At 45.0% G+C, this 22642-nt stretch overlaps 1 protein-coding gene across 2 annotated transcripts in view; it reads left to right on the forward strand.

Annotated features, from left to right (window-relative positions):
- Window positions 1-22642, forward strand: part of PCSK2 (proprotein convertase subtilisin/kexin type 2) — a 270236-nt gene that overhangs the window by 241093 nt on the left and 6501 nt on the right. For both annotated transcript variants that reach the window (XM_042980934.1, XM_042980935.1), the window contains 3 exons: window positions 8625-8840; window positions 11065-11165; window positions 17877-18104. In XM_042980934.1, the coding sequence (XP_042836868.1) occupies window positions 8625-8840; window positions 11065-11165; window positions 17877-18104 (545 nt within the window). The remainder of the gene's footprint in view (window positions 1-8624; window positions 8841-11064; window positions 11166-17876; window positions 18105-22642) is intronic.

Here is a 22642-nt window from a genome sequence, read left to right on the forward strand (position 1 = left end):
AAAATAAAAGAAAGGTCTTTAATTCCCAACCGGTTGAACAGTTAAAATCAAAGTCAATAGAACTCTACCAAAATAAGAAAGGCATCCATTACTTCAAATGTGTCAGCAGAGGCTCATCTCATCAAACACCATGAAAAATCACAGTAAGATGGTATCACCAAAAGCAAATGGCAGACAGTTCTCCAGCAACTAATCTCCAAGTCACAGAAAATTAGGATCTAACTGATAGAGAATTCAAAATAGCTGGTTATGAAGAAATTCAGCAAGCTAGAAGAAAACTCAGAAAGTCAATTTAATGAACTGAGGAATGAAATTAATGAACAGGAGGAGTGCTTTGCCAAAAAGACTCAAATTCTGAAACTAAAGAACTCAACAGAGGAAATGAAGAACACATTACAAAGTATTGGAAACAGAGCAGATGGGAGGGAAGAAAGAACAGGCGAGCCAGAAGATAGGAATCTAGAATAATTCAGGTAATAGCAGAGAGAGAACTAAGATTTTTAAGAAGTGAAGAAACCACACAAGAGCTATCAGACTCCCTTAGGGAGACCAACAAAAGAATTACGGATATACCAGAAGAAGAAGGGGACAGAAGGGTTATTTAAAGAAGTAATAGCTGAGAACTTCCCAAACCTAAGGAGAGAACTAGACATACAAGTCCACAAAGCTAATTGGTCACCTTAGTATCTCAATGCTGAAAGATCCTCTTTAAGACATATTATAACGAAGCTGTCAAAAATTGACCATAAAGAAGGATTCTTAAAGGCAGCTGGGGGGGGGAGAAGAGAACATAACCTACAAAGAAAATCCCATTCGATTATCAGTAGATTTCTTCAACAGAAACTACAGGCCAGGAGAGAGTGAATGTCCTAATTCAGATTTCCAGCCAAGAATACTTTATTCAGCAAAGTGACCCTTCAGATATGAAAGAGAAAAACAAACAAAAGCTGATGGAGTTCACCACCACCAGACCTGCCTTACAAAAAATGTTGAGGGGCGCCTGGGTGGCTCAGTCGGTTAAGTGTCCGACTTCAGCTCGGGTCATGATCTCACGGTTCGTGAGTTCGAGCCCCACGTCGGGCTCTGTGCTGACAGCTCAGAGCCTGGAGCCTACTTCGGATTCTGTGTCTCCCTCTCTCTCTGCCCCTCCCCTGCTTATGCTCTGTCTCTCTCTGTCTCAAAAATAAAAAATAAAAATAAAAATAAAAACATTAAAAAAAAAATGTTGAAGGGAACTCTTCTGCCTAAAATGAAAAGACAAAAATACCCCAGATTTTTACAAAGGTGATAGATAGAATCATAAAATTATAACCCTCTCTTATAATAGGATGTTAAATGTAACATAAAGCTTTAAAGAAAAAGGCATTAAAAATAAATATAGCTACTACAATTTGGAAATGAACTCCCAGCAAAAAGAGAGACAATTTGTGATAACAAAAGTATAAAAAGGGAGGAGGAAAATGCCAGAACCTGTAGAGGCAAATGAAGATAAGTTGCTATCAACAGAAAAAGGATTATTTTATTTATAAGACATTTTATACAAATCTCACAGGAACCACAAAACAAAAATCTAGAGCAAAAACAAAACATCTAAAAAGCGGGGGAGGGGGCACATGGGTGGCTCAGTCAGTTAAGCCTCCAACTTCGGCTTAGGTCATGATCTCCCAGTTTGTGAGTCCGAGCCCCACATCAGGCTCTGTGCTGACAGCTCAGAGCCTGGTGCTAGCTTCAGATTCTGTGTTTTCCTCTCTCTCTCCCCCTCCCTCCCTCCCTCCCTCCCTCCCTCTCTCTCTCAAAAATAAATAAACATTTGAGAAAAAGTTTAAAAAAATAAAATACAATAAAAAGCAGGGGAGGACTGAGCAAAATGTCATAAAAAACCACCAACCTAAAAATCAAACAAAAGAAAGAAAGAAAAAGAAAAAGACGAGACAATGGAGATACAAAACAATCAGAACACAAAAGATAAAATGGCAATAGTAAGTCCTCATATATCAATAATCACCTTAAATGTAAATGGATTGAACTTACCAATCAGAAGGAACAAAGTGTCTGAATGAATTGAACCGAGGACCTGACTGCACACTGCCTTCAGGAGACTCTTCCCAGCTCCAAACACATAGACTCAAAGTGAAGGGACAGAGGATGATACTCCAAGAAATAGTAGCCAAAAGAAAGCAGGTGTAGCCATACTCACATCAGACAAAATGGACTTCAAGCTCAAAATTGGCAACAAGAGACCAAGCAGGTCATTATATAATGATAAAAGGGTCAACACCGATCTTCTTCCACTAGAGTTACATCCTGATAAACCGATCAAAAGTTGAAAATATAAGTTGAAAATGCATTTCATGCACCTAACCTACCAAACATGATAGCCTAGCCTACCTTAAATGTGCTAGCAACACTTAGTTTAGCCTACAGTTGGGCAAGACCATCTAATACAAAGCCTATTTTATAATACAGACTTGAATACCTCAGGTAATTTATTGAACGCTGTAATGAAAGTGAAGAACAAAATGATTATGTGGGTACAGAATGTTTGCAAGTATACCAATTGCTTGCCCTCATGATCATGTGGGTGAGTAGACTGAAGCTTCCTGCTGCCTCCCACCATCATGACAGAGTACGGCATGTCACTAGATCAGGAAGAGATTAAAAACTCAAAATTCAGCGCACTGTTTCTACTGAATTGAGTATGATTTTTGTACCATCACAAAGTAAAAAAATTCTAAGTCAAACCATCATAAATTGGGGAGCCTCTGTACGTCAAGAAGACATAACAACTATAAACATATACACTCCCAACATCTGAGCACTGAAATATATTAAGCAAATACTAACAAATCTTAAGGGAGAAATATACAATACAATAACAGGAGGGGACTTCACTATCCCACCGTTGGCAAAGGAGAGATTGTACAGACAGAAAATCAACAAGGAAACACTGGAATTGAAACACACTATAAAATAAATGGACCTATCAGACACATATAGAATGTTCCATCCACCAACAGCATACATTCTTCTCAAGTGCCTGTGAACATTCTCCAAGATAGATCATATGATAGGCCACAAAACCAATCTTAGCAAATTGAAAAAGATTGAAATCAATTTCAGCTATCTTCTCTGACCACAAAAGGCAGGAAATTAGAAGTTTCAACAAGAGGAAGGTGAGTAGATCTTCAAATATGCGGAAACTAAACAGCACACTTCTAAACAACCAATGGGTCAAAGAAGAAATCAAAATGGAATCAAACTGGGGCGCCTGGGTGGCTCAGTTGGTTGAGCGTCCAACTTTGGCTCAGGTTGTGATCTCACAGCTCATGAGTTCGAGCCCCCTGTCGAGCTCTGTGCTGACAGCTCAGAGCCTGGAGCCTGCTTCCGATTCTGTGTCTCCCTCTCTCTCTGCCCCTAACCCACTCGCATTCTGTCTCTGTCAAAAATAATAAAATAATAAACACTTTCAAAAAATTAAAAATAGAAACAAATTATCTTGAAACATATTAAAATGAAAATACAATATACCCAATTTTGTAGGATGCAGCAAAAGCAGTTCTAAGAGGAAAGTTTATAGCAATAAACATATATATTAAGAAATAAGAAAAATCTCAAACAACCTAATTTTACACCTCAAGGAACTAGAAAAAGAGGAACTAGTCAAGTCCAAAGATTGCAGAAGAAAGAAAATAATAAAAATCAGAGCAAAAATAAACGAAATAAAGACCAAAAGAACAGTAGAAAGGATCAGCAACACTAAAAACCTGTTCCTTGAAAAGAGAAACACATTTGAGAGCAAGACTAATTCTTTGGCTAGACTAAGAAAAAAAAGACTCAAAATTAGAAGGAAAACAAGACATGGCAACTGATACTACAGAAATACAGAGAATTTTAAGAAACCACTATGAATAATTATATACTAACAAATTACATTGCCTGGAACAAATGGATACACACTTTAGCAACAATATACCCAGACTGAATCAGGAAGGAATAGAAAATCTGAACAGATCAATAACAAATCAAGGGATTGAGTCAATTAAAAAATAACACAGAAATCAGAAATCTCTAGGTCCAGATGGCTTTGCTGGTGAATTCTACCAAACATATAAGGAAGAATTAGCATCAGCCCTCCTTAAAGTCTTCCAGAATATTGAGAAGAGGGAACACCTCCAAACTCATTCTATGAAGCCAGCACTACTTTGGTAGCAAAACCAGATAAGGATACCACAAGGAAAGAAAACTATAGACCAATATCCCTGATGAATATAGATGCAAAAATTCACAACAAAATACTAGCAAATTGAATTCAAGAATATGTTGAAAGGATTATACACCACGACCAAATGGGATTTATCCTTGGGATACAAGGATGGTTTGACATATGCAAATCAATAAATGTAACTCAAGCATATCAATAAAATGAAAGATAAAAGCCACATGATCATCTCAATAGATACTGAAAAAGCATTTAACAAAATACAGCATCCTTTCATGATATAAATCCTTGATAGATTAGATGTGGAAGGAACTAGCTCAACATAATAAAGGCCAGATACGATAAACCCACAGCTAACATTATACTCAATGGGGAAAATTTGAAAGGATTTCCTCTGAGATCAGGAACAAGACCAGGTTGCCTACTCTGCTTACTCCTACCCAATATAGTAGTGGAAGTCCTAGCTACAGCAGTTAGGTAAGACAAAAAAACAAAAAGCATGCAAATTGGAAAGGAAGAAGTAAAATTTTCACTATTTGATGATGATGTGTTCAGGGGTGCCTGGGTGGCTTAGTTGGTTGAGCGTCTGACTTTGGCTCAGGTCATGATCGCACAGCTTGTGAGTTCAAGCCCCGCGTCGGGCTCTGTGCTGACAGCTCAGAGCCTGGAGCTTGCTTCAGATTCTGTGTCCCGCTCTCACTCTGCCCCTCCCTTACTCATGCTCTGTCTCTCTCAAGAATAAACAAAAAACATTAAAAAAAATTTATAAATGCACTTGCCTTCTTAAAAGAAAAGAAAAAGTCCTGTAGGAGGGGAAGTGGAGGTGGAGAAGGGAATTCCAATGTAAAGGGTTGGGGCGAGTCTGATGGCCGGTCTACTATATGAGCATGTGCTACTGACGAAGGGTGGGAGAGCCCCAGCAGACAGCCCACCCTCCAGGCCCAGCTCCCTCCTGCAGTGCAGACTGCTGACCCATCTCATCCAAGTCTCTAGGTGAGCCTCCCAACCCCATCTGGTCTTTGGTTCTCCTTTACCACGGAGTCTCTGGATAAAATTCCTTCTGTTGAACTACGTACAGCATTATTTGCCTGACTGAACCTTGATTGATACAGTGTATTGATTAGGATGTTAAATTTATAAGTTAACTTGGGGAAAATCGACATCTCTGCAATGCTTTCTTTCTGCCCAAGATCATCATGTATTGATGTGTCTTTCCATTGGGTCAAATCTTCATGTGTCCCTCCATAGTCTTCAAAGCCTTCAAAGTCTTATTTAGTACTTAGCTCTTTTTTTTTTTCTTAGTTTCTTGGGTTTCTAAGTATTTTACCCTTCCTGTGGTTAGTATAAATGGTGCTTCACATCGAATTCAATAGGTTAATATGTAAAGTCCTTAGGGCAGTCCCTGGCATACAGTAAGTGCCATAGTAGTGCTTCTTCTCATTATCATCTTAGTTTCTTTCATTGTATTCCCCAACTTATTGTTGGAATATGGGTCACAGTTGTTCGGTCTGTTTCTGCCCAGCTCCCGTTCAGGAGCAGCTGGGGGCAGAACTAGATCTTGGGGCATCAATTAACAGGAAAGTAAGGTGTGCCAGCAACAGACCCATTCCATAACCAGCTCTCTTATAGGTGCCCTTTTCCCATGTATCTGTCCCCAGACTACTTGGGGACTATTTGGTCCTGATACCCAATCATTAGATGTAACTATTATTATGTCATATAAACACACACACACACACACACACACACACACACACACAAACACACACCACATCTTAGAAAAACAAGGCTTACTATTGCTAGGAATCACAGTGGCAAGTCTTGTGGGCAAGTCTTACAGTCCAATACAAAACTAATGTTTGCTGCTTACTCCTCAGAAACAGGCTGACAGTTGTGCTCTGTGCATCAGTGGGCCAGGCCACATAACACACTGCCCCCCAAACTCAGTAGTTTAAAACAACCACCATTTAAGTCCTGCTCACGGGTCTGCAGGTCAGCTGGGTTGTTCTGCTGATCTGGGCCAGCCTCGGCTCATGCCAGCTGGCCTCACTCATGCATCTGTGGTCAGCTAGAAGGTGAACTACAGACCGGCTGGTCTGGAGTAGCCTCCCTCCTATGTCTGCCACTTGTGGGCTGTCAGCTGGGATGGTAATCTGGGCTAAATCTGTCATCAACCAGCAGACCAACTCAGGTTTGTTCCATGGTGCAACAGAATTGAGGGATTCTTGAGACCTATGCTTGGAACTGACACAGCCTGACTTTCCACCACTTTCTGTTGGACAAAGCAAAGACAGGAAGCCAGCCAGATTTAAGGGGTGGGAAGTACACCTCTCCTTTTGGTGGGCAAGACTGCAAAGTCATATTGCAGAGGAGGCATGAATACAGAGAAGCCTGAAAAATTAGAGTCACAATCGTCTCCCAAAACCCTACAACACAGTGACAATGCTTCTAGTACCGATTACCTTTTAGCAAAGGTTGCTTTGTCTCACCAGCAGCCCATCTGTGGACTGATTCAGAGGAAAGTTCCACGTTTGGTGGGCTTCATCCGTTCACCCTGATCCACACCTGTCTCAATTTCATTGGGTGCCATTTCTTGACATTGAGCCCAAATCTGAGTCTGTCTGAGCGTGTGATCCCCTGCACCAGCTGTAGGGATGATACATTTGCCCGTCTGTCCTGGTTTCTGAGAGCAGTTACTGACTTCGGTGGAGTTTTCCAGTATTGATTTTCCAAGACACTGTGACCGTTCTCAGCTGGTGGCTGAATAAATCTTTGTTGATGTATCGACTCAGTCAATCAGAGGCTAATTAACTCCAAGTCCTGTTAGAAGCAATCAAAATGTTTTTTCTCATTGCCAGGAGGCAGAGAGACCTTGGAGGTAATCCGGTTGTCTCTCTGCCTTCTGGCATCTCTGCCCTTAAGCCCCTGAGTCAGGACCATAGACCCCTGATGGCCACGCAGGGACAGACTTTCTCTGTCATAACATCCATATCTTCTGGTCCTGGGGAGTTACTGAGTTGCCCTGGGCCAAGCCATGAAGGAAGGGGGTGGGGGGTAGGGGCGGAGGCTGTACACCTGCCCTTACCTCCCACACTGCATGGCTGATCTGCCCTGCCCACCTAGCCTGCAGGGAAACAGAGTACCCCCAGCCCTACTGCCCCCAGAGTCAGAACATAGGAAGCCAGAGGGGATGGGCACTGCTGGGTGGTGGAGGGAGAGAGACTACTCCTAGAAGGCAAAGAACAGGAAAAGAAAAGGACAGGCAAATAAGAATGTGGTTGAACAGAAGAGCAACATGAACTGTAGGGATTTATAGCTAAGCTTGCTGTTTATAACTAATTAGCACATAGTAATAACCATTGTGCATATTATTATGTGTTTAAAGTTATTTTTGTTCATATAAAACTTTCTTCCTATATTTGGTGTTCCCTTACACAGGTAAAATGTCATATAATATTGTGTTTAAAAGAATTCTAGTATGATCCAACCAGGTAAATACACACACACACACACACACACAAGCTTGCACACATGCACGCACACACACACATATTTGATATGCAAGATTTATATATGTTGGAGTAAAATGTGTATTTTAAACTTAAAATATCTACGTATATATGTAAATGTATATATAAAATATATACCTAGAAAATCAGAGATATATAAATATCTTTTACATCTTATAGAGCTAAGGATAAATATAAATGTACATTTACATTTTTGCTGAAAAAAAAAAGTCTGAAAGGAGGAACAAGAATTGGGTGATAATGATGACCTGTAGGAGGGTTTTTCTTTCCTTTTTCTTTTCATATACTTTGATTTCTTACCATGAGGATGTACTACCTTTCTAGCTTTTTAAAAGCAATTTTCTTGTAAATTTTAAGGCGATTCTTCCAGCTTTTCTTACCGTGTTACCCCCAAGCTCAAACACTAAAGTCAGGTAACTTTTTGTATTGGATCCTTCGGACACAAGAAGGAGCATTCTCACAGCGCCCCGTGGGCAGCAGAGTGGTTTTCCAGGCACACAGAGCCGCTCACAGATGCCGAGGAAACCTGGCTCGTCCAGGCTGGCCAGCTCCTCCCCGGGCCGGGGCCCCGCCCCCTCCTCCCCGGGCCGGGGCCCCGCCCCCTCCTCCCCGGGCCGGGGCCCCGCCCCCTCCTCCCCGGGCCGGGGCCCCGCCCCCTCCTCCCCGGGCCGGGGCCCCGCCCCCTCCTCCCCGGGCCGGGGCCCCGCCCCCTCCTCCCCGGGCCGGGGCCCCGCCCCCTCCTCCCCGGGCCGGGGCCCCGCCCCCTCCTCCTCGGGCCGGGGCCCCGCCCCCTCCTCTCCGGCAGCCCGCACCACCTCCTCCCCCGCGGGGCGCGTGGGATCTGGTGGCCTCCCTCCCTGTGCCCCCCTCCCCAGGGTCGAGGCGGCAAAGGCAGCATCTACGTGTGGGCCTCCGGGGACGGCGGCAGCTACGACGACTGTAATTGTGATGGCTACGCCTCCAGCATGTGGACCATCTCCATCAACTCGGCCATCAACGACGGCAGAACCGCCCTGTACGACGAGAGCTGCTCCTCCACCTTGGCCTCCACCTTCAGCAACGGGAGGAAGAGGAACCCTGAGGCCGGCGTGGTGAGTGCAGCCCCGGGCCCTCTGTGAGGCGGTGAAGTGCACAGCCGCTATGGGACGTCAGGTACAGAGTGACGTCATGCGTCACCACTGTGTGACTTCATGGGAAGAAGGGGATCTCCCCTCCTGCGCTCAAAGAGTCAGCGCACCTGTTGAGGCTCTAGAGATCCGTTGTCTTTCAGGGCAGGTAATGCTTTGTTATCAAGGTAGAGCCATACGGTATGCAAGTCGGAAGCAAAAACTGTGCTTCCTTTCCAGCATATTTTCCATAGGTTGTCTTTCTTGTTTGTTGTTTTACCTTACAAATAATGACAAACTCTGATGATCAAAAAGTTGCCGCAGCACACCACTTATAAGGAGAACTAATATTAAGAACTAGTGCATCGGGGCACCTGGGGGGCTCAGTCACTTGAGCCTTGACTCTTGATTTCGGCTCAGGTCATGATTCCAGGGTTGTGGGAGAGAGTCCAGGGGCGGACTCTGCCTTGAGCGTGGAACCTGCTTAGGATTCTCTGTCTGCCTCTGCCCTTCTTCCCCACTCGCGAGTGCTCTCGTGCTCTCTCTGTCCCCCTCTCTTAAAAAAAAAAAAAGAAAAGAACTGAGGCATCACACCATCTGAGCCAAGAGCCCATCCGTTTATTACAGTAATTAAAAAGTAGTAGGTCCATAAGCCCTCCAAAATTGGGCACACACGTGTTTTCTCAAGGCAAGAGCAATGGTTTTCATTCTATTTTAAAATATGTCCATAATTGAGGGGGAAAAAAAAGATTAAGCATCCCAGAGTTAGATTACTTATTGCACTTTTCTGAGCAGTCCTTCCTTCCTGGGCAGCTAGGTAACATGGTGAATTTTCCAAATCCCTTTAAAATCTAATCGGTAGAGCATAATGAGCCTTTTTGGATCTCTTCCTCTCTCTGGGTATTTCACTCACATATCAGCCTTTCCTCAGACCCCCAAGCCCTGAATTTGGTTGGTGATTCAGTAGTTCTGCTGAGCTCCATTTTGACTGGCCACCCACCTCACCTCTCCTGTGAGCCAAGAGATCCCTTTATGGAAGGGACACAGACCTTACCTGCCTCCTTCCTTGAGCCCTCCTGAGCTCCCCCTTGGTCTTGGGGAACCAGCAAGTATGCCCGCTCCTCCCAAGCAGAAGAAGGCTTCAGCCTCTCCTATCCTAGGAGAGCTATATGGGCAGAAAGGGAGAAGAGCAGAGCAGAAAGGAAGTGAGGGAGGCCCCAATCCTGTTCTGTTTGTGATGCTTCACTCCTCCGCCCCCCCCTCCCGCCAGAAGGTGTCCCTCCCTACCCCAATGGTGTCACTTTGTCCTCAACCTTGTCTATGACTCTCTTTCTTCTTGGGCCCGGGAAGGGCCTTGAGTTCACTCTGAATATTGTAACTTTCCCCCAATAGATGCCTTTAAACTCCTCTGACACTTTGTACCTCAAGCTAATAGGCCTTTCTGAGGATCCTACAGACAAACAGAGGAAAGAGAAGTCCTGTGGTGTATACATGATCTTAATGAAGCCCCTGGCTTTCACCCTGGCTCATTGAAAATGAGCAGTTTTTTTCTTCTTCGTGTAAGTCCTTTAAAACCTGATGGATCAGTCTCCCCACTTAAGAATTCTGGAAGTGATTTCTCACACATCCGTTATCGTGGCTCCATGTGTCCCAGCATCTCCTCATGGTATCTAGAGAAACATCTTCTTTTTACTGGCGTGTCCTTCTAGGCAAACTTTAGCTCAGCGTGTTTATTCCTCCCTCTTTGGAAATGCCACCCTTTCCTTTCTGAAGGGGGACAAATGACACTGTGAGCTTGGGTTTTCCCAACTGATCCCAGGGCAATGATACTCATGGTTGCACTGACTTGGAGGTAGTATTGACTTGTCAACTTTTCACCTATAGATTTTCCTGTCAGGACCCAGGAAACAGATGTCTCTCTAGTCTTTGGAATAACTGCAAATATGCCTCTCTGAACAACTGACTTCTTTTTATCTTGTGAGCACTCGGACTGGCACGGGTTGTCCCTTTTTGCATGGGCTACTAGGAAGCTTGAATAAAAGGTATGGCAAGATAGATAGATGGATGCTAGCTTATCCTTACCTTCAGCTTAATCTTCAGAACAAGGTAGAACTTAAATAAAAGAAATAGACAACCCTCTGCCTCATATTGTTTTGGGGTTCAAACTAGCGTGACTTATTCGCTCATGATTGAATATCTTCCCTTCCAGGCAACCACAGATTTGTATGGCAACTGCACTCTGAGGCATTCTGGGACATCCGCGGCTGCCCCCGAGGCAGCTGGAGTGTTTGCACTGGCTTTAGAGGCTAAGTATGTTTCCGTCTCGGGGCCAAGGGTAGACTAACATTTGTCTTTCTACCCAATACCAAGTGTCTATGGAGGCAAAAGTGGGTGTGAGAGTGTTGAAGAGTCAGGGCCAATGGACTGTGATGGACATTTCTGAATGAACCACGGGCCCTAAGTGATACACACATACACACACATTCCACAAATAACATCCTTAGGAAAGCACAATACCCCGACACTCCATAGTGCATATCAGCTGCTTACTCAGATACCAAGTAGGGGCAGGTAGATATTTCTTTGTGAAAACCATCTGGATCCTTTGACTGTTTTACTTCCATAAGACCATCAGCTAAATGAAAGAAAACTATTGCCAAACTAGTATCTAGCAAAGCATTTCAGAACGTGTGGTAATCAGGATGCCCGCAGTGAAGATTCATTAGCTTATAAGGCGAATTCACTTTTAACACTGAGACGAGGTGGGCAGAATCACACAATGTAGACCAGGAAATGGGCTTTACTAAGAAACCTTCCGAGCTACAGGTAGGAGGAGATTATCTTCTCTTTTCTCACCATCCCACGGAGAGGCCGCATATTGCTGTTGCTGGACACACTTGGATTTGATCCCCAACAGAGTTTCCTACCCACCCACTACTCTGAGAGCTGAACATGTGGTCTCAGGCATCACCCGTGTGGTGTGATTGCAGATGCCCACGCTGTGGGGAGTTGTTCAAGAATGCAGCACCAGCAACTTGTGAGAGGTTGGATTCAGGTCCCTGGGGAAGGGGCGTTGAGTTCCCATCCTTGTCAGTCGTTGCTAGGCAACCGGAGCTTCTAGCGTCAATCCCCAGGCAGCCCTCCTCATCTGTCTCCATATATACAGTGTGCTTTCTGACTTGCAAAGAAGGTAAGCGTTGATTCCTGGATAGGAAAGGACTTTGAAAGATTATCTAGTCCAACACTCTGTCTTTAAGCAGAAAAGGTGTAATTGCCCTCCTCTTACAGATAAGGCCCCCAACTGGGAGTGACTCCTTTCATTGGATCAGGCCAAACTCTGATTCTTCTAGCAAAAATCAGGTGGAAATTTTAGGATTCCAGGAGACACTGATTGAAGTGTTCCTATGAAGCGCAGAAACCAAAACTTGCTTCGTATGTGCATTTCCTGAAGATGAAACTGTTTATCTCAAGGCCTGTCAGGCCCCGGTGTCTGAGCTGGCTTTGCTCACTCCAGGCGGGAGCAGACAAACAGTGGGAGCCTGCTGGCTGCCACTGAGCCTTGAAGAGAACAGGGATCAGGGGTGCTCCAAAACTGAGAAGGGTTTCTGGTCACCCTTTCCATCTAAGAGGACAGAACTTGACTCATAGTCGCCTTGCATTTTGGTAAGCAAAGAGTCAGTTGCCCAGGCCTCTGTGCACACAAAAGGACAACCTAAATACATCAACATAATGGAACAAGGCTGCTGGATCTCTAAACAGGTTCATGGGCTGTGCACCAATCATTCGCCATTCTTTAACACCCTTGCAGATAGCCTTACAGAAAAGGCATCACCACCTGGGCACACTTTGTTTTGGAGCAATGGTTTTAAATCTCTGTTGCCATAAAGAGGAAAAAAGTGATCCTTGCCAGTGGTGGTTCAAGCCCATCCTAGGAGCTAGTCCTAATATTCCCGAGAACACCAACTGCCTGAGGTTGGGTCCACACCCTGAGACAGAAGTTGATGGCAAGCAATTTATTAAGAAAGGGCTCTCGGGAGAAACCAGGATAAAGTAGAGGAAGCAGGTTGAGGATGAGGAAGAATCCAAGTAAGGATGCAATTTCAGAAGTTTCAGCCTCAGCCTGATCCCATGGGGAGCTCTGGCGTGTAAATTATGCCTCAGAATATGTTCTCCCTCAGGGCAAGGATGCTGGCCTGCCATGTCCTGGTGGTGGCCAGTCACTGGCTGAGAGCCATGCCTGGGAGGGAATCTCCAAGGCTCCTCTGGCTTTCTGTACCTGTCGGCAAAGCAGCTCCAGTAGCCGGCAGTTAAAACCACTGGTCAGAGCAAAATAGCCCCAGGAGATCATCCAGGGGGAGGAGCTGGGAAAGCCCCTCCATGAACAGTTCCAGCAACTCATCTCTCTTTATTGTGAGATGAGACAACTTGGGGACCTTGGTGACCCCCAGTTGTGTCGACAGCAGTCGAGGGCTGTTTGCCACCCAGAGGTCCAATAAGAAAGCTTTTCCAAAGCAGTTTGCATGCAATAAACAAATTATCCTACGTAAATGTATGCCCATCAGGACCCATGAAAGGGGAACAACTACCCCCCAGGACTCCAGGGGAAAAAAGGGAAGCCATTATTCCTCTGTCCTGCCCAGTCATTACTTGAATAATGTACTTTTCTGCCAATATGCTTGAAAATGGCTTCTTGAGTCACAGGGAATATTGTTCACATTTCCCAGTGTGACCAACAGTAGAAAAAACTCCAAATGATTTCTTTGGGCGGGGGGTGACTGCCAGCTACAAATATTTTGCATTCTCTCTATGACCCAGGGCGTTCTGTGTGGCTCGAGAAGGCTGAGCTGGGTTTGAGGGGTAGGTCATAGAAAAGTAATTTTGTGGCTTGATGGAACCATCTGTGGTAACATGGCCCACATATTGACTAAAGTTTCCAAAACTGACCTTCCAGAAGATGGATTTTTTTTCATGTACACTCTTAATAGAAGCGTAAGAGACACAGAGAAAAGTGCACAAATATTAGATACAGCTCAGTGACTTCTTACAAAGCTAACAGACCCCTGTTAACCAGCATCCAGATCAAGAAACAGACGATTACCTAAGTACCAGTATATGCTCTTTTGCTTCATAGTATGTCTGAGAGATTCCTCCGTACTGTCGTGTGTGGCTATGGGTCATTCATCCTCATTGTTAATTACCCCACTGCATAAATGAATACTTGGGTTGTTTCCAGGTGGGGGCTATTATGAGTCATATTGCTGTGAATATTCTTACATATTCATTCTTTCGGTGAACGTATGAATGCATTTCTGTTGGGTGCATACCAGGCACTCAAAATGCTGAGTCACGGGATATACATATGTGCTGTGCTAGTAGATACCCCCAGTTTTTCAAAGTTTTTCCAAATAGCCATTGACGCTCGCTCAGGCAGTATGAGTTAACGGTGGCCCCACATCCTTGCCAACACTTGGTATTGCCAGCCTTCCACACTTTAGCCATTCTTATGACTGTTCAGTAGAATTGTACTCTACTTTTAATTTGCATTTCCCTGATAACTGGTAACGTTGAGCACTGGATGGAATTTTGAAAACAATAGATTCCCACATCTCAACCAAGAGTCACCAAATACAAATCTCTGGGGTTACGGATGGCCCAGGGATTTGTCTTTTCAAGCGCCGTTCCAGGGACTCTGTAAGTAGCCAGCCTGTGGAAGCTCCGTGGCCTGGGCATGCAGTAAAGCAAGAGCTCCATGAACCTATGAATCAGGATATACTGTTGTTTGCCAGGTGACCATCTGGACTCTGCCTCTGACTGGGTCAAGATTGGAAACAGAAAATCCCAATGACAGTAGTTAAACTGAGACAGGGTTTTATTTTTCTGCCATGTGAAAGATGAAACAGAGGTAAGGAGCCCAGGGCTACTTTGAGGGTGCCCCTGGGATGTGGGGAATCCAGCTCTTCCTAGATTTCTACTTTTCCACTTTCATGTTCTCGAGATGCTGCTGGAGCTCCAGCCATCACGCTGATATTTCAGATAGAAAAAACTGGAAGAGCAAAGGGACAAAAGACACCCACCATCGGAGTCAGCCGCGTCTAAAGTTTTTTCTGAAAAGCCTCACCCAGTGGCTTTTGCTTATTTCTCATTGACCAGAACTGTCACATGACCACCCCAGACTGCAGAGGAGGCTGGGAACTATAGCTTTGTAGCTGGTAACGTTGCTGTTCTGAATAAAATTGAGGTTTTCTTAAAAAGGAACAGGGAGGGTAGATATGAGGGAGACAATAGCTATGTCCTCCAGTCTCCCGGTATCTACATGGGCAATCATTTACCACCTCTGGATCTCTGTTGTCTTACCTTAAAAATATAGAAAGGGCACTGAGGCAGGAATCTACATCTGTCACTAGTCCCCACGTGATTCTGATGCAGGAGACTTGAGGACCAGAGTCTGAAGCCCCCTAGATGGGATAACACATCGGCTCCACTGTTGGTTTTCTTGGTATTGAGAGCTCCCCCATCATGGCAGCCCTCCCTTTTTAAACACTGAGTTATCGGTCTTTCCCGCTGGGCTGTAGCCTCTGAGAGAACAGGGAGCTTCCTATGACATGCCCACAACTATCACAGTGCCTAGAGCTGGTATACACTCAGTGAACCTTCATAGAATCACTTCATTGTGCAGGACCTTTCCATATACCTGTGCCTTATTTTCCCAACCATTATATAAAATATTTTTCATGTTATTTGTCCTATTACACTGTTCACAGTGACCTTTATATTGTAGATCATCTGTAAATTTACTATTTTTTATTATTTGATAAGCATAGCCTACAATTCTTGAGCTACCATGGTAGGAATAAAGCTTAAAGCAGATGGAAGAAATACTGTTTTGCACAACAGTGTATTCTGTCAATTCTGAAAGTGTTCAGAAGGGGGAATCATGAGGGACTTAGTTTTACCTCTCAGGTATGCATAAATGGCTGGCCAAACAGTGTCACAAACTCCGTTACATAAGAGTATGGTCTATCTGGTTTATTCTAGAAGTGAGAAGATCTTTGTTCTGATGCATTCTCTCTATTTCTCATGGACTCCATGAGAATAAAACTGTGGAGAAATATCTAACGAGCTCTCCAAGCTCCAGGAAGCATTGCATGTTTTTGTGGCAGAACCCCCAGCAAAGATGGGCGATAATCCACCTGCCAGCCTGCCCTCAGATCATCTCGAGACCACCAGCTCCTCATTTATCAACACTTCTGTTTTTAATTAATTCAGAATCTCATTCCACCAAAACACTGAGCTTTTAGCCATAATCAACTTCTGGAAGTTTCACCCCATTCACCTGGGTCCTGGGAACCATATCAAGATATGTTCATAAATTTCCCAAATAAGCAGTGACCTTCCTTGAAACTTTCTCCTTAATAGCTGAAGGTCTGCATTGCAAGAGTACATGAATCATTGGCATATTTTGGCTGTGACTCAAGGCTTTGAACCAATGAACGCTGCATGTATTGAAATCAAATGAGTTATGTTGTTCCTGGTCTTTTGAATTATTTGACTTCTAAAGAGAACCACAGAACAGGGTTTTTCCAACTTTTTGATTATGACTCTCAGGAATAAATTTTGCATAGCAACCCAACACCACACACACATACACAGTTCCAAGAAAAATAGTTTCCTGTAGTACATGCTAATTCACGCTCTTACTCTTTTCTGTTCTGTTCTGTTCATTTTTTAATGATAGTCCCATTCATTAAATCACGGGTTTTCAAGCCTAGCTGTCTACTAGAGTTGGCCTGGGAAGTGTTAACAATTTCCAAAGCCTGAGTCTAACTCCCAGAGATTCTGATTTCATTGGTCTGAGATGTGGCCTAAGCAATGGGATTTGAAATGTCTCACCAGAAGATTTTAATGTGCAGCCCACATAGATAATCTGTGCAGTTAAGTTGCTTTCTTGGCCCACAGATGGGTCTGACTTGCCCTTTGAAAAACACAGGCAGTGAGTTATATTAGACGCTTATTTCCAAAGACAGTAGCGTCTGCAAGCAGATGTGCTTATTCACCGGACAAACAGCGTACAAAGGACTGCTGTCCTGGGCCCGGGGGACACGAATATGCTGACGATACCATCTCTGCCCTTGAAGAAATGACAGCCTCATTTGTACAAATGGAACATAGCCATGGAGCCAACACCCAGATCAAGAAGCAGAGCACTGCCTTCACCCAGAAGCTTCCTTGTGTCACCTTCCAGCCCCTCCTCCAAGACTAACCACTAACCTGACTTCTAACAGCACAGATTAGTTGGGTCTGTTTTGATACTTTAAACAAAAGAAATAGTATACAGTATGTTCTTTTCTGTGTCTGGCTTCATTAGGGTGACATTCTATTTGACAGATTCATCTGTATTATTCAGCGTAGCTATAGTTCATTCGTTCTCATTGTAGGACAGCATTTCACATCCAATAAATACACCTCAGTTGGCTTATTCATTTTATTGTGGCTGGGTATTTGGGGCTTTGTCGTTTGGGCCTGTGAACATTCCAGTACACGTCAGGTGGATATATACACACATTTTTGGGGGGATGCATACCTAGGAATGGAGCTTCTGGGCCATAGCTTGGACACTGGGACAACATGAGAAGATACAGCCAAATGGTTTTCCAAAGTGTCAGCAGCAAGTTACAATCCCATGTGCAAAGTATGTGGGCTCCAGTGGCTTCACATCTTTGCCAGTAATTAGTATTGTCAGTCTTTTTCGTTTCAGCCATTCCAGTGTGTGTTAGAATGTGCATTTGAAGTAAATTTATTTAAGTAAGAAAGACAAGATGTTTAAATGTAGATATATAATGGCTCTAGATGGTGCATGAAAATCCTCCCTTCGCGGTTCATAGATGTTCCAAATCCTACAAAGGGTATATGTGCTTAGTCATTCTCTCTCTCTCTCTCTCTCTCTCTCTCTCTCTCTCTCTCTCTTGCCTTGTGCCCTCCCCCTTACCCTTGTTCTCAAATCTCTCTGCCTCTGGTATCCAGCTTGGGTCTGACCTGGAGAGACATACAGCATCTGACTGTGCTTACCTCCAAACGGAACCAGCTTCACGACGAGGTCCATCAATGGCGGAGGAATGGGGTTGGCCTGGAGTTTAATCACCTCTTTGGCTACGGGGTCCTTGATGCAGGCGCCATGGTGAAAATGGCTAAAGACTGGAAAACTGTGCCCGAGAGATTCCACTGTGTAGGAGGCTCCGTGCAGGACCCTGAGTAAGTGGGGGGTGGCAGTTGCATGTTGAAAACACCCCAGAGGTGGTGCTGTGGCATTGGCAACAATCTCAGATTCCCTCTCTGTCTGCTTGAGATACACTGGATTTGATTCAGGGACAACCAGCTTCCAGGCAGAGCTATAGAGCTGCACAAGCCCAGGAGTCCCATGTACGTAGAACACAGTTAGGTGACTCTGAACCCGTGCTTTTAGGTGTGATCCTTTATTGTTTCACTGGCTTATACTATTATTTTTAAGTGCACAAGTCAACCAGTGTAACTAGGTCCCAGATCACTAAATAGACCATGACCGTGACCAATATCTCAGAAGTCCCTTGTGTCCCCTTCCATTATGGCCTCCCCAAGAGTAACCACTATTCTTCTAACTCCGTAGATTATTTGGCCTGTTTTATACTTAATATACATGAAATGAGACACTGTCTTCTCCTTTATATCTGGATTCTTTAACTCAGAATGATTCATCCATGTTTAGCGTACTTGTAGTTGGTTTATTCTCATGGCTAAACAATGTTCTGTTATGTGACTATAACACAATTTTCTTATTCGTTCTACTGGTGAGGCAGCGTAAGGACTTGATTTGATTCTGAATGAGGTAGAAAGCCATTTGGAGGGATTTGAGTGAGGAGTTCCCCACACAGAAACCACCAGTCTGGTCACCTGCACCTACGTCCCTTTTAACTTCCAATCACAGCAAGAGGATTGGATAATAAGGACCCCTTGTATTTAATTTCTCTCCTCGTTGATTCATCAGTAAGATGAAAGTAGCAATTCTTATCATTATTTTCTTTAATGCAGGCATTGTTTACATACAGTGAAACGCACAGAACTTAAATGCATTATTTGGGTTTTGATGTATACATCTAGGTAGCCACCACCCGATCACGTGATGGAACATTCCATCACCCTAGAAGGATTCCTTGTGCCCCCTTTCGGTTCATCCCCACGTCCTATACACAACCATTTTCATTCCTGTCCCTATAAATTAGCTTTACCACTTCTTGGACTTTCTCTAACTAGAATCACATGATAGGGATGTGTCCAGTTTCTTTGACTCAATATTATGACCCCAGTGCTCATGTGCAGTAGTGACTCCTTCACTCTCATTGTTGTGCAGTGTTTGATTCTGAAAACACACCTGCGATTATGTCATTTAAATAGTGCTAAAACCCATCCCTCTAACCACCCACCCTGGCCTCATTTCTGTCGATCATCTGAGTTTGGTCAGAGTGAGACGCTCAGAGCACATCCTCCCTCTCTTTTCACCCTCGGTCCTAGATCCTCTGCAGATTACAAATCAGTTACTCAGACCTAGACTCCAATCTTGATTTCACCAAACTGGGACAATACTTTTGACCTCCCTGAACATCTCTTTTAGCAATCCTCAACCTTTGTACCTTGGCCCCTTTGCCAGGACAGTGAAGTCTACGGACCCCATCTCAGCTCGATGTTTTTAGATGCACTAGATAAAATACATAGGACTACAAAGAAAGGAAGCCAATAATATTGAAAACTAGGTATAAAAATTTGTTGAAAAACAAATTCGTGATGAAGTAATGTATGTCCTTTCTCTCATCAACACATTACGTAAAAAGCTCCTAGCGGCAGGAGTCTAATGCAAGTCTAATGGCCACGATCATTTCAGAGCAGCAATGATGACCAAAATGCTACTCGAAGATACTGTCGGTAATTGTAATGGAATATGAACATCTCTGGGCTCTTTGATGGCAGACTCTGAGGAAGTGCTGATACCTCTCCGGCATGTGGAGAAGCTACATTGTCCTTACAAGTTAGTGCAAATTAATATGTAGGGGGTTCTGCCATCTAAAGTCTTATACCCCCTGAATTCCCTCCTTATTTCCCGAAGCAAAACCTCCTTCTCTCTTTCCTCATTAGGCTGCTGGGAGACCTTAATAAGACAACAGACATAATGCTGGCACATAGTAGGCACTCAGTAAATGTAACTTTCCCATTCCCTCTCATCTGTGACTTTGGACACTCCTAGTTCACACTGTGGGAAAAGGAAAGATCATAATGTAGAATTTTAGATGCCATAACTGTCTGATTCCTATATGAATTCAAAGTTGTGACCTACACTGTCCTCCCAACATCCCAACCACTGTTGGTTGAGCCACCGTCCTCACTGTTCATTCCCTGGACTCCCAGAAAATGGCACTAAGTGGACATTGTATTGTCCATGACCAGTCCATGATCTCCTAAGCAGAGCTCCCTCCAGCACTAGGTGGAAAAGTAAAGCATCAGCCCAAGTCCTTTCTCTAATAGCTTTTTTTTTTTTAATGTTTATTTATTTTTGAGAGAGAGAGACAGGGTGCAAACAGGGGAGGGGCAGAGAGAGAGGGAATCCGAAGCGGGTTCAGGGCTCTGAGCTGTCAGCATGGAGCCTGACATGTGGCTCGAACCCACGAACCGTGAGATCATGACCTGAGCCGAAGTCGGATGCTTAACTGACTGAGCCACCCAGGTGCCCCACTAATAACTTTTTTTAAACAGAGCTGCATAAGCCCCACTTGACATGCTAGTAAAAAACAGCTGCTCCTACAGCCTTCCTATCAGTTTTCCCAAGGCTGCCATGCACCTGAATCATTTCTGTTCATCCTTGTGCCCCTCTGCCCGGTAAGACAGGCTTCACCGTGGCCCAGACAAATTGGTCGACTCGGTCAAGGTCACGGAGGCTGTAAGTAAGGAATTAACTTTCATTGGGCACTTACTGTGTGCCGTGTGCTTTTACATCCACCTAAGCTATCTAGCCACCCCGTTGAGGGTGTGCCCTACCTCACACACCCAGGGTATGAGTATTTTGCAGGATGGACAGCAAAGTGGTCCCATGTTGTGCCTCAGAGAGAAACACCTCCTAGGTGGCTGGGGTGAGGCCTTTGACCTACACTATTTGTATTTAATCCTGGTTAAGTCCAGGAGGTATGTGCCATCACTGTTACCTCTTCACGAGGTGGGGAGGGAGGAAGAGGTGGGGAGGCGGATGCAGAAAGCACAAGAAGTGTGCTCAAGGTCACAAAGGTCTAACTGAGACTTGAAACAAAGCCCTTCTGAATGTAACCCCTCAGCTTGTCTCATTATATGACATTGGCCTTAGGGAGCTCCTACTGTGCGCTCGGGCCCTACATTAGGTGATACATCAGAAAGCCCTGCTGGCAGCTGGGGAGTGCCATTACATGTGACAAGAGGCTCAGAAAGGTTAAGGACACACCAAAGAACGCCTAGCTCTTGAGCCCCAAACTGGGATTTGAACCCAGGCACTCCGATGCCAGAACTCCATCGCTTGAGGAGCCTCTCCGTGTATCTCAGCAACCCCCTGCTGGAGGAGGTGAGGCTCAGCAGATAGCAGAAGGGCCTGGGGGGCTTCCTCTAGTAAAACCTTCCTTGGGGCGGGGACTCTGAAACACCCACCTAGAGGGTGGGCCCCCTCCCCAAACTCCATAACTGCCCTCCTGGAGTCCTTGTCTCTGCCAGAGACTACAAACAAGGTGACAGAATGGAGACCAGACTGGGAACCACTGTCCAAATGGGGAAGGGAAGGGTAAATCCAAAGGAAACATTCAACGGGCATTGACCGCTGTGCTGCCCTTGTTCGAGTTCGGAACAGTCTTTGCGTGACTCGGAAGGCCCAGAAGGCTGGTACCGTGGTGAAGCTGTTCTGTATCTGAGCGTCCAGTACAATAGCTCGTGGCTAGGGAGCGCTGGAAATGTGGCTCATGTGCCTGGGAACCAAAGTTTCCATCGGGCCCAATTTCAGTTCATTTCAGTCTCAGTGGCCTCATGTGGCAGGCGGCCTCCATCTTAGACAGCTCAGCCCCGACGCCCATCTGGTCATTATGCCATCACAGTAAGGCTGCTAAAGAACGCACACAGAACCCGAAGCGTACATCAGATAACAACCCCGCGAAGGGGTGTCCAGAAGTCCAGCCTGAAGGAAAGCCGACCCAGTCTCACAGCCTGTGCCTCTCCCAGGGTCCCCTGCGCTCGGGTCCACCGCTTGCTCCCCCCCAACATGGCCTGCAGGACACTCCAGCAGCCCAGACGGCTGCCTGAGACGGTCCTGGGAGAGGGCGGGCCCAGAAGAGCTGCTCTCAGACGGTCGCTGTCGCTGGTCACCGAGGCTGCGGCTTTTCTCCCACTGCCTCATTTCATCACAGGAGGCTGCAGGGGTAGTCTCATCTACAGGTGAGAGGGCAGGAGGCTCAGGAAGAGAAAGTAAATCGTTCTGATTCACAGAACCAGCAACTCCAACGTCAGTCAAAGCCCTGGGCCTGGAACCTCCTTCCCTTGTTGCAGAGAGGGAAAGGTTTGCAGAAAGGGACTTCCCAAGAGGGAGAAAGGCTTATGGTGTTTGCTCCTTTACAGCTCAGGCAGCAGCAGGTAGGGGCCGAGACGTCCCCACGGCCATGCCATGAAGGCATTATCCACAGTTAGCTCCGCCCACAATTAACAGAAAGGTGGCCGGGTTGCAGAGGAATGGTCAGCTTAGTCCAGGTACACGTTGATAG

The sequence above is a fragment of the Panthera tigris genome, chromosome A3 (genome assembly GCF_018350195.1).
Source record: "Panthera tigris isolate Pti1 chromosome A3, P.tigris_Pti1_mat1.1, whole genome shotgun sequence".
Lineage (NCBI taxonomy): Eukaryota > Metazoa > Chordata > Mammalia > Carnivora > Felidae > Panthera > Panthera tigris.